At 33.8% G+C, this 24849-nt stretch overlaps 1 protein-coding gene across 1 annotated transcript; it reads left to right on the forward strand.

The window, feature by feature from the left end:
* Positions 1–1969: 1969 nt before the first annotated feature.
* LOC109377508 (serine-rich coiled-coil domain-containing protein 1-like) lies at positions 1970–17022 on the forward strand. Its single transcript, XM_019633877.1, has 2 exons — positions 1970–2100; positions 15401–17022. The coding sequence occupies exons 1-2, from the start codon at positions 2044–2046 to the stop codon at positions 15884–15886; spliced, it is 543 nt and encodes a 180-aa protein (XP_019489422.1). The 5' UTR covers positions 1970–2043; the 3' UTR covers positions 15887–17022.
* Positions 17023–24849: the final 7827 nt, after the last annotated feature.

Genomic DNA, 24849 nt, shown 5'->3' on the forward strand with positions numbered 1-24849 from the left:
TGTGAATTCAACATGTATAACTATTTCTTACCACACAGAACTGAAATGTATCTGATGGTCATGTATTTTTTCCTTCATGTTTTACCTTTCCTTTAACTTTGTACCTAAACACAAGTCAATGACAAATTTTGTTTCAAGTTTTGCTTTTTTCTTTCCAGAGCATTAAAAATTTTTATTCTTGCCTATTATGTGAAACATTTGAAATTCTGATAATGTGTAGCTTTATGTAACTTTGTGACACATGCCTTCTTTGGTCCTTAACAATTTATGTGCATTTTGGGTTGCCTTATTTTAGACAGTTTTACATTACACTGATTAATTTTTAATTACCTAATCAACCTTCCTAAAATACTGCTTTATCATGTCATTTACCTCTTCAAACACATTCACTACACCTTCATGTGATTTAAAATTCTACACTCTTTAAATTAACAGGCAAAGACAGAACATAGACAACTTTCATGTATGATGGTCTCTTGCTCCATCTCCTTGTGAACATCCTGCTGTCCCTTAGAAAGAAACCATAATACTAACAGTTCCCAAAATAGGCCCTGCAAATATGTACCTATTCTTTATTTATAATGCCAGGGATGTGTTTCTGACTTTGCAGTAATTCCAATTATATTCACTCTGGAGGAGTTAATAAAGATCATATCTCCATATTTGATCTTTCTCTCTTTTTCCCATTTTACCCAATCCCCTCCTTTTCCCATTTATTTTCAGTAGATGTTTATCAAACAGTTACTTCATGTCAGAAGGTAGGCTAGGTTCTAGGAAGACAGCTATGAACACTTTGATCAATTGTTGCCCCCACAGAACTTACAGTCTAAATGGTTGATAAGTATTAAACAAATAAATGCACACTATATGTGTGTACACATACATTAGGACAACTGCTATAAAGAAAAATTATAGGGTGTGTTTGTGTTGACATTGTAAAAATGTTATAACTTGATTTAAATTGTGTGGTGTGAGAAAGGCTTAAAGGAATGTTCTGGAGACTGAGTTACAGCTGTCAGACCAAAAATAAAGGGAAGAACATTCCAGGCAAAAGCTAAAACATGAACAAGCTAAAGGGCCTGAGGAAGGAGAGAGCTTTTCATGTTTAAGAAACTCAAAAATGATTAATGTTGCTAGATACTCAATGATTGAGAGGAAAATTGTCCAAGAAGAAATTAGAGAAGTAGGCACGGCTAGATAATTCAGGGTCACATAGACCATTACAAACATTTGTATCTTCCTGAAATTCAGTCGGAAGATATTAAAGGAAACTAGGAGGTCAATGGCATGAATAAATTTGCATTTTTAAAAGGATTTCTATAACTCTTTCTGGTATGTGTGGGAAGGTACAAAAGAGTGGCTGCAGTAACTCTGGGTGGAGGTAGTGGTGACTTTAGAGGGATGGAGGTGGAGAATGTGAGCAGAATGATAGCAGAATAACAAATGGAGATGAATTGAATAGTCAGGAGTGAGAAAGAGGAAAGTCTCAAGGGAAACTCTAAATTTTCTATATGGTCTCCATTCATTCATTCATTCATTCATTCATTCAACAAATATTACTGAAATTGTTACAAATAATTGAAAAGCAGAATGACGCAATTATAATGAGTTCAGTTAGGAAAATAAAATATGACTGAGATACCTGTAATATAGTTATGGAAGTAGATATATGAGTACTCTGAAAATAATTTTAGGTTTAAGTATAAGTTTAAGTGTTGTTCACATAGAGATGGTATGTAAAGTTATGGGAATGGATGAGATCTCTTAGGGAGAGTGAAGTGAACCTAGACCAGGTTAAGTAAACCTGAATATTTAGATAGAAAAGTGCCAGCAAAGGGGATTGAGTTGTAGTGACCAAAGAAGCAGGAGAACAACTGGGGATATGAGACATCACAAATACTAAAAGATGATGGAATTCAAGGTGGAAGTGGTTAACCCATAAAATGTTTCTTAATAGTAAAGAATATGTGTACTGACAAGGTCCATTTGATTTAACAACTTAAAGGTCTTCAAGAGGAGCAAAAGCCACACTGGAGTGAGTTGATGACTAAGAGGTCAGTGAGAAATGGAAGCAATCAAAGAAAGCAATTCCTTGGAAAGGTCTGTTTCACTCTTAGGAAATACGTTGTTGTAACACTTATTTTTCATTAAATTTGTTCTTGAGACACTTTCATATTATTGTTTTAGTAATTTATTTAATCTTACTTTTTCATTTTAATTACTAGTTTAGTTTATGCAAAAGGCAGCAGCTAGCATAGGATCATATATTTGATATCTTTGAATCTCCCATTATTTGTTCTCCATAAGATTGAATGCATGAATGGATGAATGAATAACTAATGAAGGCAGAATGAACCAAAGAATGAGAACTATTAACAAAGCTGGTATGGGAGATGTACTGACTCTTTTTTAGCACAAGTTTTTAACATTTCTGAGGTATCCCCAGTGATTGTAGGGAATTGCTCAGAATATTCAGAACACCACTCACACACAATTTATACAATAGGTTTCTTGGAGAACTCATTTACTACCTACACTAACATCTGCCAATCTGTCCTGCTATTTGAGTGAAAACCACCATCTTTATGGCTAGGATATAGACTCACCTCAGCCTTATAATTCTAGCATATGGACCTTCCAACATAGACTCTATTGAAATGCAGGAGACATCATCTCTGTAGCCAGGAAACATTCCTTCTGCCTCTAAAGGACTTCAGTTTGAGGAATGCAAATAGATCTACCCTAAGACAACATCTCATTCTCATGTCTTCTCTTTTGACTACAACCTATTGGAGCGAAGCACAATTTGCAAAGGTCAGTGTATACATATGTAGTCTCTACCATTATTATGAGCTTACCCCTTCTTTCATTTATCATAATGCATCACAGAATGCCTTCCTTGTACTATTCTAAGAATTTTTTTTATTTATCTGCTCTTTTTATCACACAAACTTAACAGATATAACTCATCTATATAAACACAATTCATGATGAGTGTTGATGAAATACAGCATAATGGCTGGAACATATAATTAAATATTTCAATACAAATCCTTTTGACCTTGTTTTTCTTATGCCAAAAACATATCTTGTATCTATGTAGTAAAATGAAAGGTGATGGGTTCTGCATGGAAACATTAAGACATGCTTTGGAAAATCAGAAATTGGTTGCTGACTGCCACTAACATCTTTATAATTTGAGGCAACTAAGTCACATAGGAACGCTAACCATAATTTTCTTGTCAAATCCAGGGGGTTAAACCACGTTAACTTTACAGTCTCTACTTCATCTAGAATTATTTATTATTAAATCAAAATGAAAACATTAATATTTAATGGGTTAGAGGTTATATTTGAAATTAATAAAATGACAAAAGTGGCATTAATAAATTGAAAATAATTGATCAATTTATTTAGATCTTAGCAATTTGTATGTTTCATCTCACTGTCATTATATTTTGTGCTTTGTTGACTTTTTCTATTTAAAAATTAATTTTATAATATTTAAGGCTGACTAACTTTAAAGCTGGTGGCCCATCTGTTTTCTCTTTTTGGTGCAGACTTTGAGACTACTCTGAATTTATAAAGAAATGATTTACTTTGATAAAGCAGCTTTTTGAAAGAAAAAAATATAGCCTTAGAATTTTTGTGTACTCTGTAGTAAGTGTTTCTAACACCCATAAACTCATCCCAAGTAAGAAAAAATCGTTATTTTTTTTTATAGTAAGAAAAAATGGTTATTTGAAAAATTGCTATTATTAAGTAAACTTCTTATCTGCAAGGCTCATCTCTTTACATGATGAAAGAATATATTTTTGAAATTTCATGCTTCTTTTAAAAATTGATTCTAACTTGTAGATAATGATATCCTGGCCATAACATTTCATACCAGAATTCATTCCCTGCTGTGTCTTATTCTTTATTTATACTATATGAAAGCATTTCAGAAAATAAGATGATAGCTAAAAATGAATATTACTTCACCAATCCCAAACTATTCTGCGAACTTTGTATTTCCATACATGTTTGTAATATTTCTTTTGATGTTGTAAATTCTTTGAAGTATTTTTAAATAGTATTATGTCACCAAACCATCAAGCATAAAATGTAAATTTTGTTATTTTTCATATTACTGTTTCATACATGTCCCATGAATTTTCTTAAATGAAATTTGGTCTACCTTAAGTTGTGCATGTTACTGAAGAAAAATACAGTAATACCTTGGTTTGTGAGCATAATTTGTTCCGGAAATAAACTACTCATATTGCAAGACATGGCTCGTTTACCACGTTAAAATGTATTAGAAATGTTTGCTCGTCTTGCAGAACATTCACAAACCACGTTTCTTGCAATCCAAGGTTTTACTGTATAGCCAAAGCTAATACAAAATGCCTAACAACCTAAAAATCACATTTGAAGTATATTTGAATATATATTTTTTAATCTTGGTATGATTGAACCAAACTATTTAAATTCATAAAATGGCAGCATGTTGTGAAAAATGGACCAGTGAATCTAGGGAGATGCTCAAGTGATCTGGTGTCCTTGGGCCAGTAGTTCTCTTATGCTAACTACTTTGACAGGTATTCTGGTGAGTGCGGGGAGTGAAGCATACTATATGTCTACATCCTGCTCACTTTTCTTCAACATTATTCTTATCTACTTACATATTACCCATACCTTCTGGATATCTCTACTTCCCATGATTCCTTTCAAACGCTTTCCTTCAGGAGTAACCTGATAACCTGACTAATAGCTTATAATGTTATACTTCAAGTTATCTGGAAGCAATTTCTACATGCAGCCTGGGTATATTTTGTGTAATAAACTAAATTTAGAATTAATTACCCATTAATATGTAATACACCTAAAGGAATTGACACAAACATGAGAGTTTAGTATCAACAACACAGTTGTGGAAGGGTATTTGTCTAATCTTTTGACATATAACAAGACGGCATAGTAATAGGAGTGGGGATTCAAAGACCATGCATTATTACCTGAGCAAATTATTATTAAAAGCCTCATTTTTCCATTTATAAAATACAAGTGAGGCACTTGGAACAAATCTTAATGCACAAAGATCTGACAATTAAGTTCAAGAACTTGTCGCAATGATGTTGCTAACCCTTTTGGATATCAGAAGGATTATTCATTATGAATGTGTACCAACTGGACAAACAGTTAACTAAGTTGACTATTTGAAAGTGCTGAAAAGGCTGCATGAAAAATTGAGATGACCTGAACTTTTCTCCAACAATTCATGACTCTTCCATCACGACAAGGCAGCAGCTCACATGGCACTGTCTGTGAGGGAGTTTTTAGCCAGTAAACAAATAACTGTATTGGAACACCCTCCCTACTCATCCGATATGGCTCCCAATGACTTATTTCTTTACCCAAAGATAAAGGAAATATTAATGGAAGACATTTTGATGACATTTGGGACATCAAGGGTAATACAACAACAGTTATGATGGCCATTCCAGAAAAGGAGTTCCAAAATTGCTTTGAAGGGTGGACTAAGCACTGGCATTAGTGCATAGCTTCCCAAGGGGAGTATTTCAAAGGTGGCTGTAGAGATATTAAGCAATCAGGTGAGTAGCATTTGTTTTAGGGTGAGTTCGCAAACTTAATTGTCAGACCTATATGATAGATGTGAGTATATAATTATATTTGTTACTCATAGTATCCCCCCAATTATACCATGTATGTAATTATGTATTATCTTTATTCAGTGGATTAAACTTATTCCTAAACATGACTTGCCTTACATTATACTGACATAAAACAACAAATAATCAGCGTAAAACCACTGTGTTGTATTTGACTTCTTTCTCAGGTTATTGTGTAGATTAGGTAAATAATGTCTCCCTTTTAGAAGTCTCCCAGCAGAGTTTATGGGGTAAAATTCCTCATAAGGTAGAATCATTTAGCTAGGATTTAGAACTCACATTATTTAATCATGTTAACAAGCACTGGGAAACAAGAGGAATAAATAATAGGCTAGATTCTTAATCAATTCTATATGTATTTTTTTCATATACTGGATATAACAAATATTTCTACCTTAGAAAGCCACAGCAATTGGTTATAAAGACTTTGAATTATTCACACAAAAGGCATTATGTGAATATAAGGATTCTTGTGATTGTTTTTGTTTTTAGTACTGCTTCCATTTAAGAAACTGCTCCATCTAATATGTGCTAGGTATAGGGAATCTGGGTGTTTAGACTAGAGACTCATTTTTCATGTTGCTGCCGTAGTAAACCACTGCAAATGTCTATTATTGTGCCTTCCTGTGTAAACACATAAGAATTATCTCCTACTCATTTCCCTTAGGCATATAAATTTAGTTTAAGCCCTCACTTATCCTTTTCATTTAGAAGTCACACTTTTCTGGAATATCGGTTATGCTGAATTATACTTTCTTAGGTTTCTTCTGAACTGAGTCCTTAATTATATACCTGCATTGCTATTATAAGCAGTAATTGCCTGTAAATTCTCATTTAAATCACCTTTTAACTAAGGAGGATTATTCACACAGAGTGGGTTACAACACACACACACACACACACACACACACACACACACACTGCTTTTAAAGATAACTCATTATTGTTCTTCAGGATTAGTCCTGTCCAGAGTCCATTTATTCTAGTTATAATCAGACTAGTCAATCAGGTGCCTAGTGGCTTATGGGGAAACTGTTGCATATTTGACTTTTCTTGTGAGGGACAGGAGATGCTGTGGTTTTTCTTCCTTTGGAATTCTGCATTTAGCTGAACTTATTAACATTCACCTTACTTACCTTGTGCAAGTCCTCTAACCCTGGTTGAATCCTAACTGCCCACCAGGAGGATTTAGTATACCCTAAAGAATTTAGAAGTGAGGTTGAGCCAGAAGAAATAATTTAACTCCAGACAATTTCCTCTTGGTAATTTGTGCAATCTGAAAAAAATAGGTCCTGTCTGTGAGAGCCTTTGAATGTTTCTTTTTGGTTATTACCTGAACTTATTACAAGGCTTCCTGCTTGCAAAGCAGTAACTACTTCTGTATACAATCTCTGTGGTAGAGTGTTTCTTAGACCTTTAACAAAATTCTTTATCGCTGAAAACAGATTCCACATCTTAGGATACAAACAGATGCGGCAACATGCCAAAAACCACAGAGAAATGTCCTGGTATTTATCACTGCTTTACAAACCCTATTTTTCAGTGATGACAGAAAAAGGACAGTCTGTAATTTTTAATAAATGTGGTTTGAGCTTATACTGACACTTCAATGGCTGTCATTGAAGGAAAGGCACATTTCTGGCCTACCAATTTACTTCACACCAAATTATTATGAAAAATCAGAAAGGGCATTTATTTTTTAAGTAGTTCATGACACTCCATTAATATTCCTCCATTTTGTATATATGCTGTGAAAGGTATTTTTTAAGACCTTTATTAGAGCGCTGAATGAAGTCCTGCCTGATTAAACACATTAGAACGCTAATGCTTCCTTGGTTAGTCTCAATGAAAAAACCCTTCATTTTTATGCACCACTTTGTATTTGTGTTTTATTGCTGTTGTTGAACAAGATTTATGTTTATAAATGCTTCTGATGTTTATTAGTACATTGCACTCCTTTAGAAAATAAGCTAATCTTTTAAAAGTAATCATTGTAAGGGCTCAGAAGAGTATCTGGCCTATAGTAAACATTATATGGGATTTTAAAACAAAATACAAATCATAAAAAGCTTCATTTTGCTCTCCTAATGGCTATAAATGTTTTTTTAAAGGATAGCAGTTTGTGTATATAGCCTTTCCCATAAAAAAGGTACAGCATTGGTCACTTTTAAATCTCTCATTTAGGGAAGCATTATAGTTTAGGCCAGTGATCTCACCTGGGGGCAACTTTGCTCTCCTATGGACACTGGAAACGCCTGGAGACTATTTTGGTTATTATAACTGGGTTCAGGTGGTACTGGAATTTTCAGGTAGAGGCAAGGGACACTGCTAAGCATCTGCAATGCACAGAGCACTCCCCTACAAAAAGAAATTATGTAACCCCAAATTTAAACACTGCTGAAGCTGAAAAACTCCTGGCTTAGAGCTTGAGTTCTGAAATCCCAATGTTTAAGCTCCACTTCACATCTGGTTATCCGCTAACCCTGGAATCCTGGTAAGTCCTTAAATGTAAGGGCTTCAGTTTCCTTGTCATTGATATGAGTATAATGAAATCCTCTAATGGGGATTGAAAGTAATAATACATAAAACACAGTATATATCTTGGCATGTTATAAATGTTCACTAAATCTTAGCTATTATTATAAATAAAATCAGAGATAAAGTGACTTGTCTGTCTTCTAATGATTTTTCTAAAATTCTAAAATTACACATCATATGTGCTCTTTAGAGTTTAGCATATTTAAGAATCCTTTCTCACCCTAGATCTTTCACCATTAGGTGTCAGGTAGACAACTAGGTCTTGAAAACATTCATTACCACCTTATTGCATTTTGTTATTGTTATACATCAATTTTGTTTTGTTTTGTTTAAGATTCAATCCTTGCATGATAGTCTATAAAGGAAAAATCTTTCTCAAAAATATAAATACTACTATTTTCCTTTCCTTTGCATGATTTTAAATTACTTTATGCAAATCTAAATTTTCTGATAGCCTCATAGTTAAACTATCGGCTGCCTTAAACTGGATTGGAAACCACTGTGATGGAGTTTTACAAGAAAATATTTTTATATCTCCTCCAACAGTAGATTCCACAGACAACACAGCATTTGTTGGGAACACTATAAAACCCATCCTCTAAAAGGAGGACAAGAGAGGTTCTTTTAAGGTGTATGCCTAAATGGATAGGGAACTGTGCACAGAACACTTCCATGCAATTCTTTAAAAATGAGTTACAGTGCTAATTTAACTTTTCTTGAAGAGAATTTACAAACATCATTAGGATATTAAAGAGACCCTTATGATTGGTCTACAGGGCTAACTGAAAGAAAGACAATAATAGTAAATAAATGAAAAGATAGCCCATGCTCATGGATTGGAAGAATTAATATTGTTAAAATGTACATACTATCTAAAGCAATCTACAGCTTCAGCATAATCCTATCAAAATTCTAATGGCATTTTTCAAAGAAATAGAACAAATATTTCTAAAATTTGTATGGAACTGCAAAAGATACCGAATAGCTAAAACAATCTTGAGAAAGAAGAACAAAGCCGGAGGTAATTATGCTCCCTGATTTCAAACTGTACTACGAAGTTATAGTAATTAAAACAGTATGATATTGGCATAAAACAGACATAAAGAGCAATGGAGCAGAACTGAGAACCCAGAAATAAACCCACCAATATATGGACTATTGGTTTGTGACAAAGCACCCAAGAACATACAATGGAGAACAGATAGTCTCTTCAATAAATGGTGTTGGGAAACTGGATGGTCACATGCAAAAGAATGAAAGTAGACCACGATTTTACACCACACACAAAAATTAGCTCAGTATAAACAAAAGACTTAAATGTAAGACTTGAAACCATAAATTTCCTAGAAGAAAACATAAGCATTAAGCTCCTTGACATGGGTCTTAGCAATGTTTTTGAGGATCTGATTCCAAAAGCAATAGAAACAAAAGCAAACATAAACAAATGGGACTACATCAAACTAAAAAGTTGCTGCACAACAAAGGAAGCCATCATTAAAATGGAAAGGTAACCTATTGAATGGCAGACAATATTTTCAAATCACATAGTGATAAGGAGTTAATATCCAAAGTATCCATTAACTCATCAATTCAACAGCCAAAACAATAACCTGATTAAAAAATGAGCAGAATATCCGAATAGACATTTTTTCAAAGAAGACATACAAATGGCCAACAGGCACATGAAAAGATGTGCAAAACCACAAGTTACTAGGGAAATGCAAATCAAAACCATAATGAGATATCACCTCACACCTGTTAGAAAGGCTATTATCTAAAAGACAAGAAATAACAAGTGTTGGAGAAGATATAGAGAAAAGGGAAACACTGTACACTATTGCTGGGAATGTAAATTGGTACAGCCAATATGTAAATAGTATTGAGATTCCTAAAAAAATTAAGAATAGAATTACCATATGATCCAGCTATTCCACTTCTATTTATCCAAGGAATACTAGAACACTAATTTGAAAAGATATTTGCACTCCTATGTTCATAGCAGCATTATTCATAATAGCTAAGGTATGGAAACAACCTAAGTATTCATCAATGGACAAATGAATAAAGAAGATGTGGCACACGTGTGCACGTGCGCATGCGCGCGCGCGCACGCACACGTGCGCACACACACACACATTGAAATACTACTGAATTATGAAAAAAGAATGAAATCCTGCCATTTGCAACAACATGCATGGACCTTGAGGGTATTATGCTAAGTGAAATAAGTCAGATGGAGAAAGACAAATACCAGATGATTTCACTCATGTGTTGATTCTTAAAAAACAGAGCAAATGAACAAACAAAACAAAAATAAGCTCATATTTACAGAGAACAGATTGGTGATTACCAGAGGGGTTACCAGAGGGGTTAGGGAGTGGGTAAAATGAGTAAAGGGGATAAATTGTATGGTGATGGATAGTAACTAGACTTTTGGTGATCATTTTGTTGTGTATACAGATGTCTAATTATAATATTGGGCATATTGTGCACCTGAAACGTATATGTTATGTACCTCAACAAAGAATACGGACCTACTTACTTTTAAGATTTATGTATACATTTTAACATTTTACTCAGTGAGTAACATTATTTTTACATACCTTTATTCAGAGCACTTTTCATATATTTAGTAGTATTTCACAGTACACAGAGATGGCTCTGACATCACAGTATTGAAAGTTTTTATTATTCTGCCATTAAATTTATGTATTGATGCATATCTAATTAATATATGTATTACATAGTTTGTTCTGTCATTCATTTATTGTATTGCCTCAACTGGTACCTTTATTATTTATTTTCTGCACTAATGAAGTATGAAGTAGCCTACTCAGTCTTCAGGTTAATAGTGTCAAATGGGTCATAGTCATTTGCTGAGTCTATATTTTAAGTAATGCATTGCTACTCTTGCTAAAGAACCAGAAATTATTTTTTTTTATTAACTATACAAGATTCTGACCACTCTGCATTTCTGAATTCAAAATGTTTACATAAATACAGGTATATAGGAGTTGAGTTAAAGGTATTTTAATGGGAGTATCTATATATCCCTGGTTTTGGCTATGTCATGTTGACACATGGGGGAAAAAGAGATTAAGAACTGCTGCTCCACCATAACTCGCTTTCAATTTGTTTTCTACATATTGATGAAATGCACTTAGAGCTATTTTTTCAGTAGCTTTGTCCAATAACTCCTTGATGCAAGAGTATAAGGCCCCTAACCACTTGCCTAAGTTGGGCACAACTATGATAAGTCACCCCAGCTTCATATCTCCCTATGTGATCATTTGAGATAGTTTGATTGCATAGAGTTGAAATTCTCCCTTTGACAGGCTCTGCTTTCTTCATTCCTCCACAGGTGTTGGCTTGAGAATACTCTCCAATAAACTTTTTCTTTATTGTCTCAAATATTCATCTCAGAGTGTGTTCTGGGGGAATCAAAGGACAATACGTGTAACATTACTTGAATATTCTGGAATAAAATGATTTTGTTAATCTAGATAGAAGTATTCATAATGGTTTAGCTTCTAATGAATGAAATGTGCATCTGCCAAAGTAATTTCTAGGTCTATTGGTCACTTTATTTTATTACTGTAATAATTTTTATTGTCACTGTCATCAAGACAACTGTGTTCCAGGCATAATTTTAGGCATTTTATACACAGCCGTTCATCACATCTTAATAATACTGTATGTAGATACAGGTATGAATATAAATCTTCCTGTCATAGATGAGGAAATTGGTGACTTAGGAAGGGTAAGTGACTTGCCATGGTCACCTAGCTAGAAAGTGCTCGATTCTGGTTGATTCTTCCATTAGACTTTAAGCTGCCTGAAAGCAACGGCCAGTTCCTTCATGAAGAGTGTCTTTCCCATCATAGATTGCAATGCCTTGCCCTCAATTGTGGTCACTAAATATTTATCAAATGAATAAATGAATTCATATATGTCTGACCCCAAACCCATGCCACTAACCCCTGTGTTATGCAATCTCCCATGTACACGATCAATGAGTAATAAATGAACTTAATGGTGAACATCACAGAGAACTAACAAAGGAGAAAAAGTCTAAGACGTCAAAAGCAATCTATGCCAAAGAAACAGGAATGGATAATTCATTTTTCTTTAAAAATTGAGAGTGAGTTCTTTGATTTTGTTTCTTTTTATGGTGGATCCACATGTACCTCGCAGGTATCAGATGCTATACCAGAGAAGGATCACTGAAGCTGCCTGTGGATTGAGTTATTGGATTGCTTTAATATACCTTTATTAAATTGTATTTAATATAATATAGCAGGAGGGTTAAAATAATCATATTCAGAAAATAGATGATATTTCCCCTGATGTAATGTAATGGTAATGAATTGCCACCAGACACCTCTACTTTCCGAGGTGGCATCTATAGATATAGAAGTGAAAAATAAACATTACCAATGGTAATTATCATGACGAATTTCCTAATGTCTCTTTTGTTGTGAAATAATTTTTTTTCTCAGAATAGTTCATATATTACACCTAAGGTGTGTCTACCATATGGATGCAGATATTAAGCACAGTGTTGATATGGAGTCTGTCAGTAACTCATTCAATAGTTAGATAAACATCTTACAGAAGTCACAGAGATGAAGAGAAACTAAAAGCTCATATTTCTAATCAGGTCCAAATATCTAAAGTATTAAAAAAGAATCAAGAAGAAGTAAGCTATAAAAGTTCCTGAACAATGAAAATCGAATCAAAATAATTTATTCCCTTTATTCCTAAGAAAATCCTTGAAACATCTCCTGTAAATCATGGCATGCTTTCTTTATACACCAGCCAACTAGCCTGACTACCTCTAGTCCAAATCTATGGAAGACTTCAAATTGCAAATTAGAAGCAATAGAGAGTGCTATAAAGAAGCACAAAATAAAAAATGAGAATGACCATTTAAGAAATCAAGACAATTAAAAAAAATGGCATTAGTAAAATACCTCCATCTGAAATTACTGAATATATGGGCACCCTAACAATACCCCTGATAAACCTTAGTTTTGCAGAAAATCAGGGAATTTCATCTCAGTAATGACAATCTTGAAGAATCGATTTAAATTACAGTATTGTGCTGCATGTAACTTATTTTAGAAAAATGTGATATATTTCAGAAATATTCCCACGGGCATGCCAGGAGGCAGAAGGTACTGGTGGTTAATCAGGCAGAGTCTGCCCTGTACTAGCTGTAGAACGCAGACAAATTCACTGTGCTTCAGTTTGCCAGTCTGTATAATGAGGACAATAAAAGCTACTTCAAAAGACTCTTGTGGTGATCAACTGTGTTAAGGCACTAGAAGAATGCTTAAAATACAATACACAGTCAATAAATAGTATCTATTATTATCTCTAGCAGATAAACTTTATTTGGAAAATACTTATTAAATGCTTAATATACACCCAAGAATTGGGTCAGGAGGATAGAGTGCATATAAGAGAGTGGACGGATGACTTGAGGTTGCTTTTTTCGCACTACATCAGCAAGGACTTAATTTAAAGGGGTATGAGAAAAAAGCGAAAACAAAGATAACTTCCAGGTGTTGGCCTGATAGCTTCCTTCTCACTAAATGGCAGCACTGTCAGGGAAGAATAGGCTTCAGAGTCAAAATCAAGTTTATTTTTTGGTTTTGTTTTATGTCACATCAGCGATATTAATGAATCAAAGTGATGATGTCTAGATAAGCAAATTGGGGCTCAAAGTAGAGATCCGGTTTAGAGAAATGGTTTTCTAGGGAACAAAGAAAAGATGGGCATTTAAAACTACACCGTTTATATGTCAAGTATGCAGAAATTTTAATTGGCTCCTTCAGTATGTTTTGTGCTAACCTACTACCATCTGCTGTACCCTTTTCTCCCTTTCTCTTCCATTTTCTCCTTCTCTTTGTATTAACAGTAAATCCTCCACTTTTGCCACCAGAGCAATAAGCCAGCTAGTTAGTTTCTAGTTCAATGTGTTTTTCTAAACCAAGACAGTCCTCTCTTCAAGAGGAATTCTGGTGACAGCTTGTAATCTTTGATACCCCCACACAGCATGATTCAATGAGCTATGTCTTGTTTCTATCATTAGAGTATAAACTTCTTGTGAGAAAGAAGATGGCATATTCTTGTGGAACTTATTTGGATTGATGAAGTGCATCCAAAAGTCTAAATGAAACACATGCTGAGATTTCCTTCAAGTACTCTATAGGTCATTGTTGTGACTTTAGTTTTAGTTCCTTAAATTTCTAGGATACTACTGTACTGATACAAATAATGATGTTGATAATTCTAAAATTACCTGAGCACCTACTTAAGAAAATATAGCATATTAAATCCAACAAAAATGTAATAACCTCATATATAGATGTTCACTATTTATTAAAACAATCTGTATTCTCAGATAAAACTACAGAATTCAAATTTAGGAAGTTAAACGAATTTCAAAATGTAGGAGTATTTCAGTTCAGTGATAAAAAGAAATGGGCTATCAAGCCATGAAAAGATATGGAGGAACCTTAAAAGCATATTCCTATGTAAAGTAGCCAATCTGAAAAGTCTATGCACTATATAATTCCCACTATACAACATTCTGGAAAAGATAAAATTAGGGAGATCAGTGGTTGTCTGGTGTAGGAGGGGAGGGGAGAGATGAATAGACAGAACACAGGGGACTTTTTGAGGGCAATGAAAATACTCTATGATATTAGTATAATGAATAAATGCCATTATCATTTTATCCAAACCCATAGGATATACAGTTTCAACAGTGAACCCTAATGCAAATTATATAATTGGGTGGTTATGAGGTGTCAGTGTAAGTTCATCCTTGGTAAAAAGTGTACCCCTGTAATGAGTGATGTTGATTAGGGGAAGGTCCTGCATATGTGGGGTCAGGGGGGATATGGGAAATTTCTACGTCCCTCTCAATTTTATTGTAAACCTAAATCGCCTCTAAAAATGGAGTCTTTAAAACAATGCTCTTTAGAGTAACTCAAGTGTTTAATCACATTGGTAGTAGTGTTGCGCTGAGAAATTTAATCTCATGGAGAATTCTATTGATTTGAGGCTTGTTGAAAATGTAGGTGCTTGCATAGAAAATGTGAAAATATAGCTGTATTCTATGTATGCTGTGAATGTATTTTTAAAGACATCGTTTTCTTGCTGTGTCCTTACCATAGGCTACGTATCGAAATCGAATTGCGAGCCAAAGTCTCAGCACAAGGGACAGAAAAGCAACGCATACTCCCACCGAGGACCGTTTTAGATACTCGTCGGCTGACCAGACTAGCCCCTACAAAAGCAAGGCCTGTCAACTATCAAGTTTATGTTTAAGTAATTTGTTGAAGGACAAGGAACTAGTGGAAGTTATCAAACACTCGAGAGGAACTTACGAAACCCTCACTTCAGAGGTCACCCAGAATTTACGGGCCACTGTCGGGCAGAACTCTCTAAAGCCAACAGCTAAGACGGAAGGGCTGCCCACATTCTCAGAGAAACCAAAGGACCAAGCTGCTGCGTCACGACAGCATTCAACCTTCACAGGCAGGTTCGGACAGCCGCCGAGAGGGCCGATCTCTTTACACATGTACAGCAGAAAGAATGTTTTTCTCCATCATAATTTACACACCACTGAGCTGCAAAGTCTTGGCCAGCAGGATGGTTAATTAAATAACCCTGCTCTTGTCTCTGGGTAGGATGAAGGTGGTTAGTGTTTCTCGTGCATAGCTCATATTTACATTGTCATGCACTTCTTATTTTTTTATTTTTAGTTTTTTAATTATAAACAAAGAATTGTGCACTTTTTTTTTAGAACGACGGTTCAAGCATGTTAATGGAATTAGGTTTAATAGCCTTGAAGGTTTTATGATATATATGTGTATAATAAATGGGACCATCTTGCTGGTTTATATAGTCCATAATTTATCTTTTATTTTTATCAGTCTCTGATCTGCATTGAAGTTCCAGAAAGTAATAACAAATAGCATTCTGTTCGCTTAATGATGTTACTGTGAAAATAGATGTGAGGAATAAGTAGATAAAGGGATTGTAAAGAATGTTAAATTGCATAGTTAATAGAAGGAACAGAGAAGAGGGAATTTAAAGTCTTATATTTGGTGGTGTATTTATTTGAAGAATGAAGTTTGCTTGCATGTAACCTAGAGATACATTTGTCTCTCTACTACATACATTCAAGCTTATCTTGCCATACTATTAAAGGGGGAAAGGCTATTTCTTTTATCCTCTAAATGTTTAGTTCACACCAGTTCACAAAAGATTTCAGACTGAGTAATCGCTAGCCAAATAGAGAATGACAGCTCTGATTTTCAAGAAAATTTGCTTTTAGTTTTTGCTACTGATATTGAAATGCTATGTCATAGCACAGTGAGGTAGTCAAGTTAGCTGAATTTGGTCAAATGATGCCTATAGCATGGCATTCTTGCTCTTTGAGTCATGGCAATATCAGATTTTTTTAAAAATCTGAAGGATGGAACATTATATGAAAATTGTTTTATTTCACTCTCCTTGTATGTTTATAAATTGTCAATTACTTTATGTATGCTCATGTTCACTCTATATACAGTGACCTATACATGATGAATTGAGGAACAGAAAGTCAGCGTCTTGGTAGCTCAGTATACACTATTCTGACTATTTAGTCATCTAAATTTGGAAGGAAGTAAAATACATATGAACTTTGGCAATTTAATCTTAGAAATAAATCCTTAACAGGACTATTTTACTTTATTTATTTATTTTTTTTAGCTGAGCCACTGTGCCACCTGTTGGCAGCTCAGCAGCAGCTTGGCTCTGGCTGGAAATCGAACCGCTGTTGCTCAGAGCTCGCACTGTCGAGCGAGCTCTTAACCAACTGAGCCACTCGGCCGGCCCTCTTATTGGACTATTTTAAAACTCATTTGATAGCAAATATTTCTCTTTAACAAATAAGGCCTATCATGTCTTATACTTAAGTGCACATGAGACTGATCAATTAATCTAAATAAAATTTCATGTTTAATAACAGAGCTGTATGCAGCCATAGAAATTAATTAATTTTAACTAATTAAAAACAATCAGTAGGAATCAGGGCTGCAGTTTTCTTATACAAAGATAAAAGCTAATAACAGGAGCCACATTAGACATAGCCCATGCAAATTGTTATACCTACTGCATGATCTGTTTCCCTTGCATTCTTTAACAGACAGAATCCATCAGGGAGCACAAATGAAATGAATAAAGGGAAACTGAGATAGTTTTTAGCATGGCATCTGACATGTTTAAATTATTAAAGCTATGTGTGAAATGCAACTCCTAATACAAAAAATGTATTTGAGCTCTATGTTTTGGGGAAAGCTACAAGGTTTCCTCCCCTAGCTTTATTAAACTTTGGACTAATTTTCAAACTTTGATTAGAATTGATAAGAGGCAAGAGTCTAGGGATGTGTTATACTTGTAATTTTGGTTTTCTAAAGAAAGACACATGTGCATAAAGACAAACATGTCAAATGTTTTCTTTCTTTTGTGTCCGTAATTCTGCCAGAAGAGAACAATATGCACTGCAAATTGCTCGGCTTAATGAAACTGCTATCTAAAGTCCCCACTATATTTTAGAAGCTGTAATATTCAGATCTACATTTTGGGCCAGACAATATTTAAGACATGATAGAAAACTAGAAAAATTATAATTATTAATTGTGGAATTTAGCTTCATTTGTCCTGAAAGTTGGTATGTGTTGCTAGAGTATTGGAATTCTGTAAATAAATTAGCATGATACAATGGTCAATAATTTTTTCCCCAGGATATGGAAGAACTATGTATCACAAATAATGTTTTTGATTTGGACTTTTGAAGTTTATAGTTTTGTTTTCTGGGAAGATAAACTTTTGCATTATACTTTGTAAAAAAAATAATCTATTTAAGAATAGCTGCCATTTAATAGACATTTTAAGAGATGTTTTAAACACTAGTATTTTCTTGAAAAACCTTTTTTAAAACTGAAACATCAAAAAAGAAAACCTGGATTAAACAGTTCAATTTTAAAATGAGGGATATTTTTCAGGAATATCATCTTAAAGCTGTTTTGTATCAGTATTTTCAGCATTGTTATAATATTATTTGTAATACTAAGTGTAACTCAGGCCTGGAGAAGGTATCAGCCCACTATGCTAATGTACATTGGTAACTATAAAACAGGGGTCCTGTGTAAGCTCCTCTTGTGTATATATAGTAACTCATAACAATGGCATGTGGGCATTCTTTCAGCGAATTGATTTCTTTGTACTAAAATCTCTAGTTTTCTAAGACAGTTTCCTGTATAAAAATGATTTGTACATTTCTCCAAGGCGGTACATATCCAAAGATAGGACACCAGCGGGGAAAAGGGCTGGTTTTCCTGATGGAGGCTATTGTCTTTTCTTTCTCTTCCTCTTCTGTGCATGTATATGTGTAGCTAAGCCTAAGTAACCCTGTAAAATTTCTGCTGCAAATCATCTCTTCTGAATTTAGACTGTGTTTTAAAGGACACTTACTTAAGAGGAGATGGTCCTAGAGGAAAAGCTGTTTCCACCTGAAATATACTGTTCCCATTTTTGTAATTATTGAAACATGAAACTGTATTTCTATGAACTCAGTGATTTTTTTCAACTGATTTTATATACTAGCAGAGTCACAGTGAACTTATGAATTATCTCTTGAACTATTTTTACTTCACTGGAGCCCCATAGTCGGTGCTCGTGATACCACGAAACTGTAGCTGCAGTGCTCAAGGTGTAAATCTACAAGTATCAATATGCTCAGGGTGAGAACCTAGAGCCACATGTAATTCAAGTTGTTTTTGTAATTTATTGATGAAGGCCTAAATAAAATAGCAAGGCACTAGTCAATATTAAACATTTGTAGGCATGCCCATATTTTCCTAACTTAAAATGTTTACAAAGATTTTCATGATTAATCTGGGTTTATGACCTGTGTTTTCCCCCTTGTATTTACCAAGGTTTAATCCTAGCCTATTGTCACTATTTTCTGAGTGTTATTGAAGTCAAAGGAATTCATTGACTTCAAAGGAAATTGCACATTCTGTTTTGTTTTGTTCACTTTGTGTGTGTTTAATAGATAATACCTTCCCCCAAAAGGGTCAGATGTTTTAAAATTACCATGCATTTAAGCTCCACATTCCCGAGATAAAATGATCACATGCCACTCATACTACCAAGAACTTTCTTAGTAACTTTGTCAGTGGAACAATAGGAACAGTTTATTGACCTGTGGGTGCTGTTTCTCCACATTCCTTATCACCTTTTTCATTATCAAGAAGTAGTAACCCATCACATTGGATTACTTGGAATACTGAATATAACCTTACAGACTCAATTTTGTCCCACTTTTTCACCTTCAAAATTCTACATTCCAATTATCTACAGAAGTAGGGAGTGCTTCAAAACAGCCCTTACAACTCTGTTGAGCCACATATAGATCAAAGTGGGAAAAGAAAGGGAGTTGACCAGAAAGTTGCTGTCTGTTCTCCATATAACTGAATTGGACTCCCCGTGGCCACAGGTATTTCCCTTGGTGATACATCTATTTCCATGCAGCACTGATTGATTTATACTAGCATGTTTATTGCATTCTCAGACTTGACTCTATTTAGGCATTTTCATTGGGTCTTTGGTGTATTTTCTTTTTCTATAAGAAGTAGTTTAATCCCACGTAATATTTGGAGGAAATTTACTCCTCTTGGAATTTAAACATTTTTCTTTTTCTTTTCCTATGGGTTCACTTTGTCATGCCTACTCTAGGCTATATACTATATAAACACATGGCAAGGGTGGTAGAAAATATAAGCTAGTTTGGGTTCTTAATAAAAAGCTGAATTGCAGTGTAGCATAAAAACAAACAGCCAATGATCAACCAACCAAACAAAGAAGCCCTAACTTTCTAACAAACAAAATACATTATCACTGCCAAATTTTTGTTTTTCAAAAATTAATCTGTGCCAAGTTCTTTCAACAATATTGAGAACCACAAAAATATTCATGAACTATTTATTTACAATAAATGCAATCTTGCTCAAAACCTAGTTGTAGTTCAAAGTAGTGTAGCCCTAAAACAAAAATGATATCACTTTCTGCGTGTGGAAAAGAATGAAGGCAACTCACCCTGTTTTAGACCTGGAGTGCCCATAAAAATTGTGACACAATGAAAATCTTTAGTACAGAGTGGCTTTCTTCCACCTGTGTAGGATGTAGGATGTGAGATATTGTGGTTCTTTTTAGAGAAATTCCAATGTAGCCTCATTAACTTCATTAATCTAACAAACATTATTTTTCCTCTTGAATATATAATTCAAGGAAAGGAGCCTCCTACATCTTATCATCTCTTCTAAGCATTACCTTCTTACTTTTGTAAGCTCAGCTTGTTATAACACAATATCATAGCCTGGGTAGTTTAAACAATAGGCTTTTATTTCCCGTGGTTTGGGAAGCTGGGAATCTAAGATCATAGACAAGTGTGTCCTTCTCACTGTGTTTTCACAGGGCAGAGAATGAACCAGCTGTGGTTTGTTCCTATTCTCATAAAGTCATTAATCTCATTTTATTGTGGGGACCCCCCCCCGCATGACCTAATCTAAACTTAATTACTTCTCAAAGGCTCCACCTCCAAATATCATCACACTGGGGTTTAGGCATCAACATATTAATTTGGGGGAAATACAAACATCCAGTCCATAGCATTCATTTTCAGCTTACAACAGCCTAGTAAATTCACTATTGTTTTACTCATATTGTAAATGAGATAAAAAATGTTAGGTAATTTGCCAAGGGCACATAGCATGTGTTTTTAACTAAACTGGTCTCATAGCCCTCACTCTTTTCATTTATACTATGTTACCTCCAAAGTAGGCTCCCTCCCAAGGAGCCAGAGTGATGCAAGCACAAATGTGCTGCCTCAGTCTCCTTTACTCTTAAAATGCCCTTGATATTCCTAGGGGAATAAAATCTGAACAATGATCTATTTTAGTAAACCAGAATACTACTATTCAAAAGCATTTTTACATCAGTTATTGATGTCTCAATCAATAAATATAGAATGCTGAGAGGAAAACACTTATTCTATTTCAACTTTACCTCCAAAAGATCTAACATCCTAATTTTTTTGCTTAAAGGCAATTGGAAAAAAAGACTGAAATAATTTAATTTATATTTTTTAAAGAAGAGGACCAACAAATTGTCTAACACAAAGAAAGCATACAATAGATGAAAAATAACCTACTTACAAGGTTATCTTATTTCCTTCATTTTCTGGGCATATTGATATACACATCATAGAATTTGATATGCTTGTGATACCTTTTATCCATTTAAAAAACAAGATCTTTACAAAATTAATTTAAATATTTCTATCTAGGGACAAAAATCATAGCTGATTTAAAGTTTCTTGAATATTCAGAAGTTGAAATTAAGTGGCAAATGAAAATTTGTCCTAAATTTTAAAATAAAATACATTTTATTTTGTAGTTAATCATGTATACCTAAATAATGTCTGAATAAGATGTAATCCTACCATGAATTATCTCCTCCAAAATCTTTTTTCAGGAATATTTGAATATTAACTTAGCTAGACCTGATAATTCTAATACATATGGGCCTGTGATTATTGACAATTATAACAATATTTTCTGTTCTCTAAAATCAAAAATTCAGTGAGAAAATAATAAATAGCAAATTACTCTGGAAATTATAATTTTAGTAATATCGAATGCCATAGTACAATTTCTTTTGTGGCTCTTGATTTCTCAATAAGAAGTGTTTATATTCAATGAAAATTTCACATTTTGACTAATATTCTGAGAAAAGATTGATACACGTAAGCATGGAAATTAGAAAAAATATGCATAATTCCTCTGCAAAATAAATTTTAAAACAATAAATATGTTGTGTCGTACCTGATTGCTTTAATTATAACATTAATTTATACTGAACCTGTCTTGGTGATAGATTGGTTTACACATGTGTTCAAACTGGGTATAAAGAAGTGTGATTTATTTCTAGGTTCCTGAAAGTTGTGATGATTGGGAAGAAGAAAATCAGCCACTTATTTCATCAGCTCATTGACATGACTTCTATTTCCACTTCCTTTGCCACCAGGCTTTTCTTAATCTCCTACAGGGAGTAATAATATGCAATATCCTAGGGACCATTAGGGGAATATGATACTACCATTTCATTTCAATACATGTTTGGAATCTCTTCATTCCCAGCTCTACTCTTTATTTCCATTTTTTATACCTGGTCACAATTCAAAATATATCTTACAGTGTTTTGACTTTACAGTTTATGAAACCCTATTTATTGATTCTATGTGTTTTGTAACAACTCAAAATATACAAAATTATTCTAAATTCTCCCNTTCTATGTGTTTTGTAACAACTCAAAATATACAAAATTATTCTAAATTCTCCCCCTCTCTCTCTCTCTCTCTCTCTCTCTCTCTCTCTCTCTCTCTCAGTTTTCTAAGATGGCCGAAGGTAGATAATTCAGAACAGCTACTAAAGCATTTGAAACAGTGCATGAATACGTATCCATCTGGCATCCGTATCAGCCAATAGGAAGACCATAGACTTAAAATGCTTTTGCAGTGCCTTGAAAGCATACCCCAACATTATCTGTTTACATTTATCAGGTGTTCACTATAGCCTCACAACTTCAGAGTAAACGGTGCTCCTCTTTGTATACTTTTATATAATGTGACTTAAAAAAACTGAAATGGACCAATATGATACATTTTATAATTAACATGTAATATGACCTTATGGCTTAAGACTCAATCCATTTTCTTGACCAGAGTGTTTTCTTTGATTCTGAACTCTATTTTCTATAAAGAAGGTCAAGAAGCACAGTACTGGTTTTTTAATAAGTTATTGAATTTTAGGGGTTATTTTGGAGACTGTGAGAATTCATAAACTTCTAGATTCTGTTGGTCATCATTTACAAACGTTTGGTTATGATCATAACCAATCATCACTTTCTTTTGGATGAATTATGCAGATATTTCTGTTTAAATTTTCAATCGTAAAATAATCATTTTAAATATTTAAAAGGAAATATTGATGTATATAGTGATTATTATGTATACACTCTTTTAACTATTCACATTTTTAATCTTCTTTTAACTGGAACTTATATAGCTCATTCCATTTCATGTTTCTTATTTCTCTAATATAACAAATGCCTTGATATTTGCAGAGATATCAGTAGTACAAGCATCACAGCACTAAATGTACAGAAGTGACAAAAATGAATATCATGGTTTAAGGAAGATTTGAAAATCTAATCACATTTCAGAAAATGACTACAAAAAGTAGAACCAAACTTTATATAGAAAGGTAATTTTAAATAATAGTAATTTAGCCAAGTGTAATGCTTGATTTAGTCTAATTTGTAGGTCTCCACCCAGAATTTCACAATAGGAAAGAGTATTGCTCATTTAAAAGCATTACTTGTAATTCACTGGTAATCATATGATCAAAGTTGAAAACCAAAACAAAATAAAATGATGTTAGAAGATGCTTTTGCATGCTGTGATTCTCTATTAGGGTTTGGGTTAATTTTGTTTATTTGTTCTTATACATGAAAAAGGAAATTTTTAAGTAAAGGTTAATTTTTAATAAGAAACCATGTTAATGGTATTCTTATCTCTTACACAGCAGTTTGGACTCTATGTTATATATTTCTTTTGCAGGGCAGAAAGAAGGCTATATGTATAAACAGTCTTGAATTCTGGTAAACAATGAAATATGACCATATCCCAGATATTTGAGCTGGTACCATGTTTCAACTAAATAGCTGATTTTAAAGAGTCTATGCTGAATATTTTAAGTCAGAAGCTGATGAGTTTCATCCTCACACAGAACACCTGCCTCAGCTTGAAGCCTATGTAACTTTACTGACCATTGGCCACCCCAATAAACTTTAATTTAAAAAAAAGTCCACTCTGATAGCCTTTTGACCCAGATATCACTTAAGATGAGTATATTTGATAAAACAGTAGCACCGTTTCACTAGCCACAATTACTGTTTTATATCTAAGTCTTAACATGAAGATATTTATTGGTAAAGAAAATATGGATAACCGACAGGGACTTCCATGTTGCTAACGCCTGCAATTTAAAGATTTTAAATGGTATATTGAAGGATTACAGTGAGCATGGAAACTCAAAAACAAAATTCATTGGAACACTTGCTGAAAAGTCAAACACTTATTGATTTTCACTACTAGTATTTATGACAAACAGAAACTACTTCCTCTTACCAGTTTTGGTAACAGTATTGATGCTAAGCTTAGCTGAAAGAGATGGCAGAAAAGTGTCACATGCTTACCATTTGAGAACTATTATCATAGAAATGAGAGGGAACAATATAAAAAGCCAACTTTCCTATTTTGTTTTTATTATATTGTAATGTGAAGAGTCAGGGTGTTTTAATTCTGTCTCTAATAATTCCTTAATGAGACAGCAGTCTTATAAATTAAATCCCATTAAGGTTTCTCTCAACATGTACATGAAAGCCTTAATGCTTAGATTGGCAATAATAGATTCTGATTTTTTCACTGAAAGTTCTGATGGTGAAAAAT

The sequence above is a fragment of the Hipposideros armiger genome, unplaced genomic scaffold (genome assembly GCF_001890085.2).
Source record: "Hipposideros armiger isolate ML-2016 unplaced genomic scaffold, ASM189008v1 scaffold_1429, whole genome shotgun sequence".
Lineage (NCBI taxonomy): Eukaryota > Metazoa > Chordata > Mammalia > Chiroptera > Hipposideridae > Hipposideros > Hipposideros armiger.

Excerpts from the sequence above, each read along its gene's own strand:
- LOC109377508 (XM_019633877.1), top strand. The coding sequence starts at position 2,044 with ATGACTAAGAGGTCAGTGAGAAATGGAAGCAATCAAAGAAAGCAATTC. Across the intron at positions 2,101-15,400 it reads GAAAGCAATTCCTTGGAAAG|GCTACGTATCGAAATCGAAT; the intron begins GTCTGTTTCACT and ends TCCTTACCATAG.